At 29.3% G+C, this 14587-nt stretch overlaps 1 protein-coding gene across 2 annotated transcripts in view; it reads right to left on the bottom strand.

Moving 5' to 3' along the window:
* The window catches only part of LOC108690199 (TOX high mobility group box family member 4-like), a 265219-nt gene that overhangs the window by 75501 nt on the left and 175131 nt on the right, over nucleotides 1-14587 (bottom strand). For both annotated transcript variants that reach the window (XR_001931869.1, XM_018197379.1), the window contains exon 5: nucleotides 152-452. Coding sequence is in view for 1 of the 2 variants with exons in the window: in XM_018197379.1 (XP_018052868.1) it covers nucleotides 152-452 (301 nt within the window). In the remaining variant the exon portion in view is untranslated. The remainder of the gene's footprint in view (nucleotides 1-151; nucleotides 453-14587) is intronic.

Genomic DNA, 14587 nt, shown 5'->3' with positions numbered 1-14587 from the left:
AATAAAAATATTATTTATTTAAATATTTATTTATTTATCATTTAATTTTATCATTTAAATTTACGTAAAATATTTATATAACATTTCAAAAAATAAAGATAGTAATAAATATTTATCAAAAATATTCTGTGCAGACTAGGATTTAACTCACCATTCCTGAATGTGGAGTACTATCATCACTATCTTCGCTGGTCGTAGTATTATTATTCGTTTCCGGGATATTGTTTGCTTGCATAGCAGTCGGACTGCCTCCGGTAGGACTTCTATATTGCATTTGTTGCTGTTGCTGCAATTGCTGCTGCTGTTGCTGCTGAGAATGCATATACTGCATATGTTGCATTTGAACCTGTTGCTGCTGTTGTTGCAACATCAATAATTGTTGGCCGCTATGTTGTTGATGACGTGGAGAGCTCATTGTTGCATACGAATTTTGTGAGTTGCCATAAGCAGAGCTATAAACAAACAAAAAAGAAGATTCGTTTATAAAAAATAAATTTTTTTTGAAGTGAGCAATTAATCGCATCAAAATGCATCAAAAAATAGAATATGTTTATAAATTAAAAATGCTATTCATGGTAAAAATATTTATGATTATATTTATTTAATCGCGATAGAATATTTCAATATTTATGCGGTAATTATTTAGTTCCGGATTCCCAGTTCTAATGATCTTAACATATGTTGTCAAGATTAAGAAGATAATTTGGAGCAATTTTGCCTTAACAACTATAGAGTGCATCAAAATTTGGACAAATTTCAAATTAAATTTTCCATTATATTGTGTCTCTACCAGAAGTAGTTGGCGTCCGAGAAAACCTGATGCTTCTAGTAAACAATTATATTCTCAAAATGGCCGCGATGTGAAACCAAGTGCGGAGTATAATCGAAGAACCGCGATCATAGAAGGCGAAGCCTTCGCGCTGGACGTTTAGCAATGGAAATAATTCGGTTCTTTGGATACCCGATCAATCGTTTTGATGTTGTGGCAAAATATACGATTTTAGAACAGTAGACTTTTACAGTCCAATGAAGGTATTCCAGTATGCGAGGAAGAGTCACTCAAAAAAACGCACCGCGAGGACTTTTGCAGTTGAAAGGGCTCAAGTGCTGATTTCGGATGACCCAGGGCAATCGTTGCGAAAATTAGCATCGATTGTTGGTGTAAGCGAGCCAACAATGCGTCGAATTGCCGAGGAGGACTTTCGATACAAATCGTATACATTAAAGATACGACAGATGCTCTTTGAGTCTACCAGGACAAGCCGAATTTCGCTTCCATTCTGATCTCCCAACAAGCCCAGATTTAAATTCCTTGGACTACTACGTATAGAGCGTTGAAAGGGTTACAAACAAGTCTCGGCATCTCAATGTGACATCATTAAGGACTGCTATTGAGACAGCATTCGTCGGCATGGATAACGCTACATTACAGTGAGCGTGCAAACACTTCAGATCGAGAATAGAGGCATTATTCAAGCTAATGGGGAATATATCGAATAATTGTGCTCTACAGGGATCTCTCAAATGTCATGTAAAAAGATTTTTTGTAATATTTAATTTTTCATTAAAAACATTTTGTTTAAAGAAATTGTTCGGTTTATCCAGATTTTGATGACGCACCCATGGGGATCTCTTATAATTTTCGAGATATTTATAATTTTTGAGTTATAATATTTATTGTTATTAATATTTTTGTATTATTAATATTTTTGAGTTGTAATTTTGATAGAAAATTTTGGTAGAACTATACAACAGATAAACCGCCAATAATCTTAACTTTCACATGTTATCAAGGTGACCTCAAATAACTTTCAAAAGATTTTAAGCATCACTGTTCGTTAAACAGTTATTAAAAAAAAGCGTAACAAATAAAAGATCTGCCTGTATCAATTAAATAAGGGTTGGGTTATGTTTGGATTAAATCGAAGTGGGAATTCATGGGGAGGCCCGAATCTTCCCTCTTTGCTTCTGAAGCGAAACCAGGTCAACAATTGTTCTATTTCAAATAGTTTCGTGTAAAAAGAACACGTGCGAGCGCGGGAGAGGCTCTGCCTTCTCCCTGTATCCCTACCCCGATTTAATTCTAACCTAATCCAACCCTTACCTGATTGTAAGATGAAACACGCTTCGCGTGAAAGTCGTATGTCCCTAAGCAAGAGAGGAGGTGGAAGCTTTGCGTGGAAAATCGTATTTTCTTAATCATCCATCCCATACTTCTTTCCCTGCTTAGATTTATTTAACATTTCATGTAAAGTAAGGAAACAATTACTAACTTTAACTTATTAATAACTTTTTAACAAACAGCGATCGCCATTTAAAATCTGTTGGAGATCACTCAGAGTTAGAATGATCTGTACTCTTTTTCCAGGACATATACTCTTTTTTCGGGCATCCGGGTGGGTTTGTAATGTGTACTCTTTTTTATACTTTTGGGACTTGAGAGCGAGAGGGTCGGAAGTTGTTGTCGGAAGGCTCTTGAGTAATCCACATTAAATCATGACGTCAAAAGCGAGAAATGACACGTTAATTTTTATTGATCACGTGCCATTTGTAAATAAAAACAATTTGGATAAAACAAAATGATAAAATTACTTTAAAACATTTGTAAAAATGGATGAAAACTATACTTCCTCCCTGACAGTAAATAATCATAAAAAGTAATAAAAGACATGTGTAAGTGAAAATAAGCTATACATGCGCATAAAATAAAAGTACTTCATCAAGTCCTTTTATCACTTTTTACGATTATTTACTGACTGTCGCAATCGATAATGCCATTTTATGATTCCATAGGTCAAAAATATATCCAATAAGTTAAAAAATGTGATAGATAATTGTAGTTTTCACTTGGCGCCTAAATCAATAAATTCGCTTAATTCTTTTATAAAAACAGGAAAAGATTTCTTAAATACAATGAATAAATGTGATGTTGCATATAAGATTAGGCCTGCCAGGCCACAGCTGTGAAGTCACTACTTAGTTGGACAAACGGAAAAGCAATTAATTAGCAAGAATAAAAGAATATTCTATTTGATATTAATAAGCCAAAATGCCAGCATCATTCCATTTAAAATTATAATTAATCTTTACACGATAACAAGAAATCACATTTTCTATGATTTCTTGTTATCGTGTAGAGATTAATCATAATTTTAAATGGAATGATGCATTTGGGATATTGGCATTTTGGATACTGAATCTTCTTTTTACAAGAGGATGATCTCTAAAATGATTTACATAAAAAACAAAAGCAAAACCTTAATAAACAAAATAATAGACAAACTACCTAAGATCTATTTACTTCTCTGTCCCCTTCTAATCCCCTCCTAATCCTTTTTCTATCAATTTCTAAACTTAAACCCTTCCTACAGATCTAACGGGTTGTCGTGTCCTCCGAGACAATTTTATTGTGTGACAGTTTAACAGAACACGAACAGTTGACAATGCATATGAGTAGTATTAATTGATCTTTGCAGTAATAGTTTTGGATAGGTATTGAAAGTATTAGGTGTACAACTTTGCTTCCGCCGTTTTTTTTCCGAAATTCGAGGCTTTATTGTAAAAAACTGGTTATACATTTATGATTCAAAGTATTGTCTATCGCTGGCCACTACTTTCTCCCATCTTTCGGGTAGCATACGAATCCCGCGTCGAAAAAACTGGTCATCTTTTGAGGCTATCCACGAATCGATCTAATTTTTTACTTTTTCATAAGACCAGAAGTGCTGGTCAGCCAGGCCGTGTGCCATTGATCGAAACAAGTGATAGTCAGAGGGAGCAACATCTGGAGAATACGGCGGATGGGATATGACTTCCCATTTCAACGTTTCCAAGTATGTCTTGATTACTTTCGCAACATGGGGTCGAGCATTGTCATGCTGCAAAATCACTTTATCGTGTCTCTCGTTGTATTGCGGCTGTTTATCTTTCAATGCTCGGCTCAAACGCATCAATTGCGTTCGATACCGATCGCCTGTGATTGTTTCAGTCGGTTTTAATAGTTCATAATACACTACGCCGAGCTGGTCCCACCAAATACAGAGCATGACCTTGAACGTCAAAATCATCGTTCTTGAAACGTTGAAACCACTCACGACACGTTCTTTCACTAATAGCGGCCTCACCATAAGTATTTGAGAGCATTCGATGAGCCTCAGCCACAGATTTCTTCATATTGAAGCAAAAAATTAAAACCTCCCGCAAATGACAAGAATTTGGCTCGTAAACTGACATTTTCAATCGAGAATAACTTTATGATGCAGACACAAATCGATTAATGTTTCTATGGGGTTATGTTGACAGATGCCCAAGTTTATTGTATGACGTCTATGATTTATTTATGTCGACCACCACTTACCGCTAAAGCCATCTATAGGAAAACGGCAGAAGCAAAGTTGTATACTATTGCAAATAAAAATAAACTATAAATAAAAATAATGATCTTCTCTGAAATATTTGCTTAAATTAATTTTTTTTAGATGTATCTATACTATATAGTGCTCGGCGAAATCTGCACATTTCAATCGATTTTCTTAGAGCTTAGTTCTCTGGTTCTAATCTCAAAGCAAATTAAAGTTAACGAGTACTATTAGCTAGCTAATAGCTAGAGTGGCGCTTAGGGCCGCGCGCACTCCTCACTTGCGGATATTTAGTCTTTGGCTAATATAATATTAATAAATAATGTCTTAAGATGTGCTCATAAATATCTCGAGGCAAAACAAATATTACTTTTATTTCTTCTGTATTAATAAATAAATAAAAAAAGTTGATTCCATAGTACCATTTAAAAATAAAGACAAATATAAATAATAATATGCTTTGCGTGAGCGTTCTATTATTTTAAATATTGCACAATTGCATATGATAATTAAATAGTATCATTAAATTTAAAAAATAATTCTCAGTAACGGTTGTGATATCTTATAAAATTTCTTAGATTTTTAGAAGTTATCTACGAAGTATCAGGAGAATAAAAAAGTTGTAAAAAGACAAAAACTGTTTCGGTATAAAAAATATGAAGATTCATATCTTTCAAAATAAATAATTTTTTCGAAATGCTGACATGCTCCCGACATTTTGCAGATAATTTGTTTTAAAAATAAATAAAAAAATTATAAATAATCGATAAAACAATTTTTAAGAAACATTATACACATACCATTTCGTAAGACATTTTACATTGATTAAATCACTTATAAAATTAATATCTTTAAAAATTCTGTGTTATTTTATTATATTTTTGAAAAATCCTGTGTTTTTTAAAATGTAAAATAAAGAATCTATTTTTTAAGAATCAAATATTTTAATATTAAAACTTTAAAATTAAACTTTAAAGAGCTAATTTCTTATTTTACAGTAAAAATAAAAATAAAAAAATTATTAAATAAAACGAGCAATAAACGAGCAAAGTAAATTAATAATTAATGTATATTTGAATTTAGCGACCATAAAATTATACAAAATAAATTGTATATAAAAAATTATTAAAACGTTTCAACTTAGTCTTCTTCAGTCATAATTCAATAATAAAAAATTATCCTAACATTCTAATTTACATAAAGGTCGATTGAATTTAATATCATATTCATACCGTAACACACCATAATATTGTCCGCAAAAACGTCAAGATGTCAAATTTATAACTGAACGTGGAGAGAATCAAGGTTAAGCCACAAATAGCCTTGTTGGTTCATGTAGGCATGATTCCATTATTAATTCAATTCAGCCTTTAGAAATTATTTAATATTTAGAATTTTAATATAAATTTTCCTATACGAAATAAAGAAGGAGTAAAAGAGGCTCTATTAAACACGAAAGAGAATTAGCTGAAAAGAGAGAACTTCGAATAAAAAGTGCTGAATTGATAACATCATCTAGACCGAAGATATCCAAGATAGATTTCCTACAAAACTTATAGAAAACGATAGGTAAAACTAAAGAAATTTTGAATATAAATTGTGATGCACTCTACAAATTAGAAATTAGGATTAGTTATTAGAGGAAATCAAAAAATAACAAAGCTGCAGGATTTGTTGATATTCTGGCAGAAATACTAAATGGACATTAATGCAACAGTAGAATTGCTGTATCTACTATTTAAACACTCTTGAGATAATAATTCCTTTAATAATCTCTGGAAAAAAGACATAATGATTAAAAATTTCAAAAAAGGGTAATTTAATGAAATGTCGCAACTGACGCGGAATACTAAACACTGTAATAAAATAATAGCATAATACATGTTATATCTCGATAAAATCCTCTCTTTCTTTATTATAAATATATGATTTATACTTTGTCTTTATTTTATCTCTAGTTTAGTATTTCGTCTTGATTTTGATATTTTGTCCCTATTTTATCTTTATTTCGAAACCTTATCATATCTTTTATATATTATAAAATCTTTTCCCTTTTATAAAAAGGCATATTTAATTCCTTTTAGATATTTAGATATTCAAACCAACAGATAGCTCACGTTTGTATATCCTTATGCGTCACATAGATAAAGAATATCTATTCTACAATCTTTCCTTTTCTTTTGAAGACCCTTTTTCTAAAATAATAATTAAACAATAGCATATATAATTAAGTAATATTATATATTAAGACTTTTCCGAATGCGAAGAATGAATATCTTTATTTTTCCTTTTTTTTTCTTTTTTTCTTTTTCTCTATAAAATTAAAACCAATTTAAAATTTAGATAGAAATAAATCATTACTTCGCCTCGCATAGGATGTTAATTAAGAAAATCGAATTTTTATTCTTAACATAAAATCTAGATTCGTAGTGTAGGACTTACGCGGAGCCTTACTGTCTTATCTTAAAAAAACAAGTGCGAATATAGGCCCTATCAAATCTTGAAGAATGTTGATTGGTCCTGAGCACCTTCTCACTCATTGCCAGAATATAAAAGAACTGCAAAAGGTAATCAGTATAAAAATATAGTATATCAGTCAGTATAAAAATATAATAATCTTGGAATAGAGTCCGTCATGACAGTGGCTTTCGCAAGTAGGAACTATATTCGCATTCTCTTCATATAAGTTATCTCACTTTTTTTTTTCGATATATATAAAATTACTATTTTCTTTTCTTTCAAAAATTTAATAAATGATAGTATTAACTTATTCAATTTCAATTTCATTTAAAGCCGGTCCGCATGAACTCCCGTACAATCTTCGTAACCCTTGCGAGGTCGAAATCTAAATTTCTCCTATAAATTATTATCCATTTTTTCCTTGTGATCATTTTTAATCATCGCACAACCTGATCTCCAATCCCCGGATAAATTGCTTAAATGCATTGAAAACCTAAAAAACGAAGGAACCTCAATTTCTATTATATCATTACGTAACAGAAGACTTGCCACGATTTAGAATCTTAGATGCAGCAAGAATAATGCGATTTTAGGCCCAATAAATCTTGTATTGATCACATCAACATTGAAAATAATAATAAAGAACAATCAATGGAATAATATTTCGTTATACTTGGTTGACTTTCAAAAGGCATTCGACAGTGTCAAACATGAAGCTGTATATATATATATATGGAATATGCTTGAATGATTGAAAGTTCCATCAAAATTAATAAACATAATTAAGGAACTTATGGCGAGGCTATGTGTAGTATTTCACAATGGATTCGAAAGCAAAACCTTCTTAACTTAAAGGGTGTTACTACAAAGGTATACATTTTTTTTTACTTTTTAACTTTTTTTCTACTTTTTTTTCTACTTACAAGGAGATGCTCAGACGTTCGAAATTTAGAAAAAATTTGAAACTTATTGTACGTGAAGTGTATCACTCAGACATTATTTTGGCTAAATAGTAAGACGCGCTTCTTAGCTAATGTCAAGAAAATTGACTTTGAAAAATTCTGAGAGTAATACATTAAACAGGCATTAACGGTATCCACAGTCCCATAGCATAACGGGTAGCGCTCTTGTTTAGTAACTGCTGAATCGCTAGAGTCTCTGTACTTTCTTTTTCCCTTTTTAATTTAGCGTCAATTGTTAATAATTACAAAATAATAATAATAAGAGTAATAATAATAAAAATTGATAAAAATTACAATGATAATTAATAAGTTATAGTGCAAATCATAATGATACATACATATACATATTGATAGTAACGCTGTTAGACTATTTTGTGTCTGTGTGATCGAATATTATCATGTTTACGGACTGTAAACTTGTAATTCGTTCGTCAGCAAAATATTTTAGTTTACATACGTATATAAACGTATATTATGTAAAATATAAAAAATGTAAGAAATCATTTTAATTATATTGAATTGAATAATTTTTACGCTTGTAAAAATGGATCAAAACTATCTCCTTTTAACAGTCAATAAATAGTCGTAAGACATAGAAAGCGGCGTCTTTAATGAAATCTTAAAGCGTAAAATTTCAGTCCTAAGTCTTAAGAAATAGCTTAAGGCTTAAGTTTTACGCCTTAAAATCTCATTGTAAACGTCTAATCTTCCTAATATTTTTAATGGTTAAGTACAATGATGTTAAGTACATTGCAGCTTTGCTCTGCTTTAAAATATCTGCAGCCATTTTATGCAATTCAAGTCGAGGAATTTTCATTTCAAGAAATTCTTTTTCATCTATCTATATATGAGGTAATATAAGAGATAATAAATCGCTTTTTTATTATCATTTCCTATCTTAATTAACAAATATCCGGCGGATAATTTCATTGTTATCTGATTTCCTTTTGTTAAATATTAAGTTATAAACAAATAGATATCAATCAATAAATCGCTTTTTCATTATCCTTTTCTAACTTAACAATTAATTAACAATTATAGTATAATTTTGTTTCCGTTCAATCTCCTTTCGTTATTTATTAATTTATAAACAAATATTAATTTATAAACAAATGGAGAGCAAGATTGAATAGATCGCTTTTTTATTGTCATTTCCTGGCTTTCCGATAAAAAATTTTTCATGCATAAATATGTATAATTATGTATAAACATACATAAACATGTATAAATATTTACAAACATATATAATTTTATATGAGATATGTTCATACAAACGTTCATATATTTTTCTTTCTTTCTTTTGTAAAATTATTTTTTAGTATAATAAAAATAATAATATGAGTAATTATATATATGAAGTATAAGAGTCCATCCTTCAATGACCTTGGCCTTGAGATATGTTGTCAAAGTCATGATCCCGAGTGACCTCGAACAAATTTTAGCCGTCGTTCATTATTTGTTAAAAAGTTATTAACAAAAAAACCTTCAATAAAACCTAACTTTTGGACATGATTGTGCTCCGATGAGACAAATTCCCTGCTTAGCGCAAAATATTTTCTTATATAATTTTTATATCGCGCGAGAACTATCTGGTAGACACGCGCTAAGCGTCATAACTTAAGACGTGCCTACCAAGTCATTATTCCCCGCGCAACAAGCGACCGCGATCGATATATACTTGATAGTAATTTATTCAATGATATTTAGAAATTAATATCTCTTAGAGTATTGCAAAAATTTGTACAATGGTAAAGGACTTCTCGACTCAGTTCAGTGTATCTGCTCATGAGAGGCGATTTCGTAGATCGGGGATACCTTGAATAATTATATATAATATTATATAATTTTATGTAACTAATTACTAATATTATATGAAATTACATAATTTGTGAAACATTTTTTCTCTCGGGGTGAAACAAATGAACGCACTTGTTCAAAATTATTAAGAATTAGAGAAGAAAGATTTACAGTATGTAGATAATAAAAAATTAACTTTCTATGACATGAAATAAAATGTATAAGTATTTTGTACTTATGTATTTAAAATTTAAAAGATACTGTACCAAAAATAACTAGATACGGATATAGATACGGATACAGATCTTTACTTATAAGGATTTAAATATTGCCTTTAGATACAGTTAAAGTATTTAGATACTTTTACCTAGATAGTAGTTCCCCCACACTGATTATATGTAATTATATATTGAATAAAATATATATAATAACAAAAAGATATAAGATATATATCTTATCAATATTTTAGCCTCAACTTATATAACAATTAGTAGATGATTAAAAAATACTTGGTCTGTTTTGAATTATGATTTATACTATTTATAGCGCAGGCATAACCCGAAATATAAACTTTATAGATGCACGTCAAACATGCTGAGATAGCACAGAAATTCTTTAATATGTCATTACCACTTATTCCACCTGGCTCAAGGAACTAGATTCTATCTTCTCGGATAGATAGAATAGGAATCTGAATGCACTCTGCTTAGAGGCGCGCGACTTCAACGCGAAGCAACTTCCACCTCTCTCTCTGATTGTTTTTAATGTGAAGATTTTATATGTTTAAAGCAGTAAATTTATGTTTAAAAATAATCACTGCTTTAACTCACTGCTGAATCACTGCTTTAAATATTCAAATTCTTCGCATTAAAAACAAATTTTTTGCTAAAGCAGTGAATTTGTGTTCGCGTGCAGAGATTACATAAACAAGAAAAGAAATAGGATAATTTTTAATATGTATATGGCAGAAATAAGACGTTATTTTTCAAAAATTTTTTGTTAACTTTTTAATGAATAACGAACGAAAACTCATTGAAGGTCACTCATGATCATGATCTTGACAACATATGTATATATATATATCAAGATCATTGGAGAGGACTCCCCTAAACAAGATATTTACCAAAATTTTTATTCTTTTATCAGCTTTATTGTAATGAGTGTTTTACATCATTTAGCTATAATTTTAGATAAATGATTAAATTTTATGATAATTTTATTATATATTATAATTTCATTATAATTTTATTATATGTTATAATTTCACTAATTTGTAAAATTATAATAATTAACAATAAGAAACTTTATTTTAGACCGCATATGTGAGAATACAATCAACTAGATAGAAATTGAAGGCCTATAACGGTCGAAGCTGAACCTTTTAATGCTTGAAATAATTCAATCTTAAATTAAATCCATATATACTATATACTTGCATATATATCATAAGTGTAATCTTTTTGAATTGCGCGCCAAATTGTTTTTTCGAATTATAACAATTAAATTACTTTAGTAATCGCGAAATTAAATTGACAAGCAATTTTAATAATTTGGTGCTCAATCAGGTATTATATTATAAAGATGTTAATATGTTGAAAAACTGTTAATAAAAATTTATTGCGAAAATATTACAATATCTTAGCCGGGAATATAATTAATACGTAACACGACTGTTTGATCAAAATAATAAAGTCAAATAATTAATTTACATTCATTATTACTACTTATAGCGTAAAGTACTTTAAAATTTTCTAATACAATACTTTATTTCGGCACGTGTACATTGTACATGTATATCCGCATGCATCTATTAATTCGTATACACCGGACCTTTTCTTTTCTTTCATCATTTTTTTTTAGAATAAAGAAAGAAGTGTAAAAAAATATAATCCTAATACATATTATTACCTATATGGGCCTTTATTTTCTGTTTCCTACTGTTATGTTTCCATATACGGTCCAATAAGAATCTTATTGTTTATAAGTATTACGTCATTTGAGAGAAAGACGTTATTTCCACATATATTGATTATTTTGAAGATTATTACTAAGGCCTTGATGATCTAAAGACTTAAGACGCTCGCACGGAATGCTAGTGATTCGGATTCAACTTCTAGTCGAGGTAATATCTTTCATAATAAATAAATTTATTTACAGATTTTCAACATATTAAGATCTCTTTAACAGATGATCTTATTAAACATCAAAATTTCAATTGTGATATTTCAATAATTTAACTACATTTTTAAGTTTAAAAAAATTAATTCAGCGTGCAGTCTAAATGATTACAAATATAGTACATATGTACATATATATAATACATACAAATGTATATATAAATATATATAAATATATATACAAATGTATATACAAATTCATGTCGAATTATTAAAGATACAGCTTATGAGCCTTTATTTCCAATTTCCTATAATCCTAATAATAATAATGTGAATTGAAATAATAGAAATAATATGAATATTCTTGTTTAATAAATATTATTGGGGAAAAGGAATTACATATCGATTTCTCCGATCTCTTGCTGATTAAGTTCTCATCTAATACAGAATGATACAGATTGTTTAACCAATAAGCAATGGATTTCTATTAGTATCATAACATACATACCATGTCAACTGTATCGAATCTCTTTTACATTTGTTTCTATGGCAGAATATAAATGTACAACTTTCTTATATCGTTCAATTATATCTCAAGCATTCAGAGAACGATTTACGGATTATCGTCATGTCGTGATTCATTGCTAACGTTTCATGAACTTGCCGTTCACTTCATCAGGACGAGGAGTCCACTAATATAGTATGTGAGTCGTAAATTCTACCATCTCTGAAGAAAACACCCGTGAAACTCTCAAACGTATTAAGTATTATGTATCAAAGCATTATGATATTATGCGGAGATAATTTTTATAAGAACAATATACAAATGAAATCATCTTTCTTATCATGCAATATCGTGCAACATTATATAGAGTGTTCAGAAAATTACTCGCAATATTTCAGGAAGCGATTTGAGACTTAAAAAGAAAGAAAAAAAGACTTATAAACATAAATCCGGAAATAAATTGTTTAAAAATAAGGAGTTAAAGCTTCTTTTATGTTCGTAATTTATCGTAAAAAATCGTAATTTATTTTTCATAATAATTAGAGGAGAAGATGATATTACTAGTATGGTCAGTGTATATTATGACCTTCCTTAATATCTCCGCTATTATAGCAAATCTTAATGATTACTTATGGAATTATTTATTCAGTAGCTCGCCGTTATATCATGAGCTAATATACGAATATTCAACAGCCAACACTTATTATAACGCATTTTTACTTTCAAGTATTTTAAAACGTTTCTGAGATATTTTAGCATTTAATTACACCTATTTCCACATTTTTCTTAAATTTCAGCATATTATCACATGAATATAGATATTTTTGAGTGTGTTATTTGCTATTTTTTTGCTATTTAACATTTTATTTGACTGTGTATATTTTGAGTTATGCAAATTTAAACAATAGCATGGCATTTTACTAATGTGTTATTTTATTCAATACCCTCTATAGGTATTAATTACTCAAGTTCTCTTTTTTGAAGTTTTCATATCAAAATAATTATTTGATAATCGATTATAACTCTACTAATATAATTTATATTACGTGTACTATTTTTAGTACTGAACAGTTTATGTGCAGAAGTTATGTGAATGTATATACATTCATTTGCATATATTTTAAAATGTTTTACTTTTTTATTAATTTTGTAACCAAATACTATTTTCTAAATAAAACTAATATTGTATCTTAAGGATATTTTTATGGAAAGCCACATTACCATTTTTTTCTTTATGCAATATCGTCGTTTTTATTAATAATATCCTAAGTAATAAATATTTCGTAACTTTGAATCCAGAATCAACATTTTAACAAATGTAATTATCAATTTAAATATTGATTATTGACAAAGTTATTATGTAAAATGTAACTGGGATGTCATAATACCATTTTCTCCTCTATAATTAATTTTATGGTGTTTTAACATAAATAACTTTATTTCAGATTATGTTAGAGTTATACAGGATGTATGTGGAGGCAATCCGCTTAGTGCATTCCTCTTTTAAAATATTTTTTAAATTTATTTTTATTCCTTATTTTTTTTAATTTTTCAATATTTAAATACGATTATATTATTTTTATACTTAAGGATAAACATAAACAGGTATATACATCGAATTAAATTAAGATTTTTTTTAACATAAAAGTGGCTATAACACGAGAATGAGTTATTTTATGAGATCTATGTATATATAACTTTTCCTTCTTTCCCTCGAGTCATTTCCCAAAGTATGATGCGGGCGATTTTCTATATAAGTAATGATCGAAACTGGCTTTACTCGAATTGTTGCAGAACAATGCACAATAACAAAATAAGTTAAATTTCCATATAATTTGAAATTATGCAAACGGTGTACGCTATGATAATGTATGCTGCAGTGTTTGTTATAAACAGGATATTTCAAAATTCGTACCCATGAAATACATAAGCATAACACTTTATGCTAAAAGAAACAACTTTTTCCTTTTGCAAAATTGCGACAAGTAATTTTTGCAAGAGAGCGGATTGAAATTAAGGGGATACTGGAGCGATGGCCGAATTTGATCGAGGTCGATAGTACAAATTACATTATAATATAGTCTGTATATCATCGTATAAACTGCAGTTCATCAGGGCGAGGAGCAGTCTAATACTCAGTATCAGGTTGCTCTTCGTCCTGATGAAATGAACTGCAAAGTTCACGAAATGTTGACATTCCAAAAATGGATCTGGACACGGAAGAAACCCGTGAAATGCATAATCTTTATATAGAAAGCACCCTGGAAGTCTCAAGAATATTATTATATATATATATCAATTTTTGAATTTTATTTCTCTATCAAAAAAGATAGAATTCTGACTTCTCTTCAGAATATTTATCGCAAAAATCTGCATATAGTTGCGTTT

Source organism: Atta colombica, unplaced genomic scaffold (genome assembly GCF_001594045.1).
Source record: "Atta colombica isolate Treedump-2 unplaced genomic scaffold, Acol1.0 scaffold3, whole genome shotgun sequence".
Classification (NCBI taxonomy): domain Eukaryota; kingdom Metazoa; phylum Arthropoda; class Insecta; order Hymenoptera; family Formicidae; genus Atta; species Atta colombica.
The sequence above is the reverse complement of the archived record's forward strand: the minus strand, read 5'-3'. Positions and strand labels throughout refer to the sequence as shown.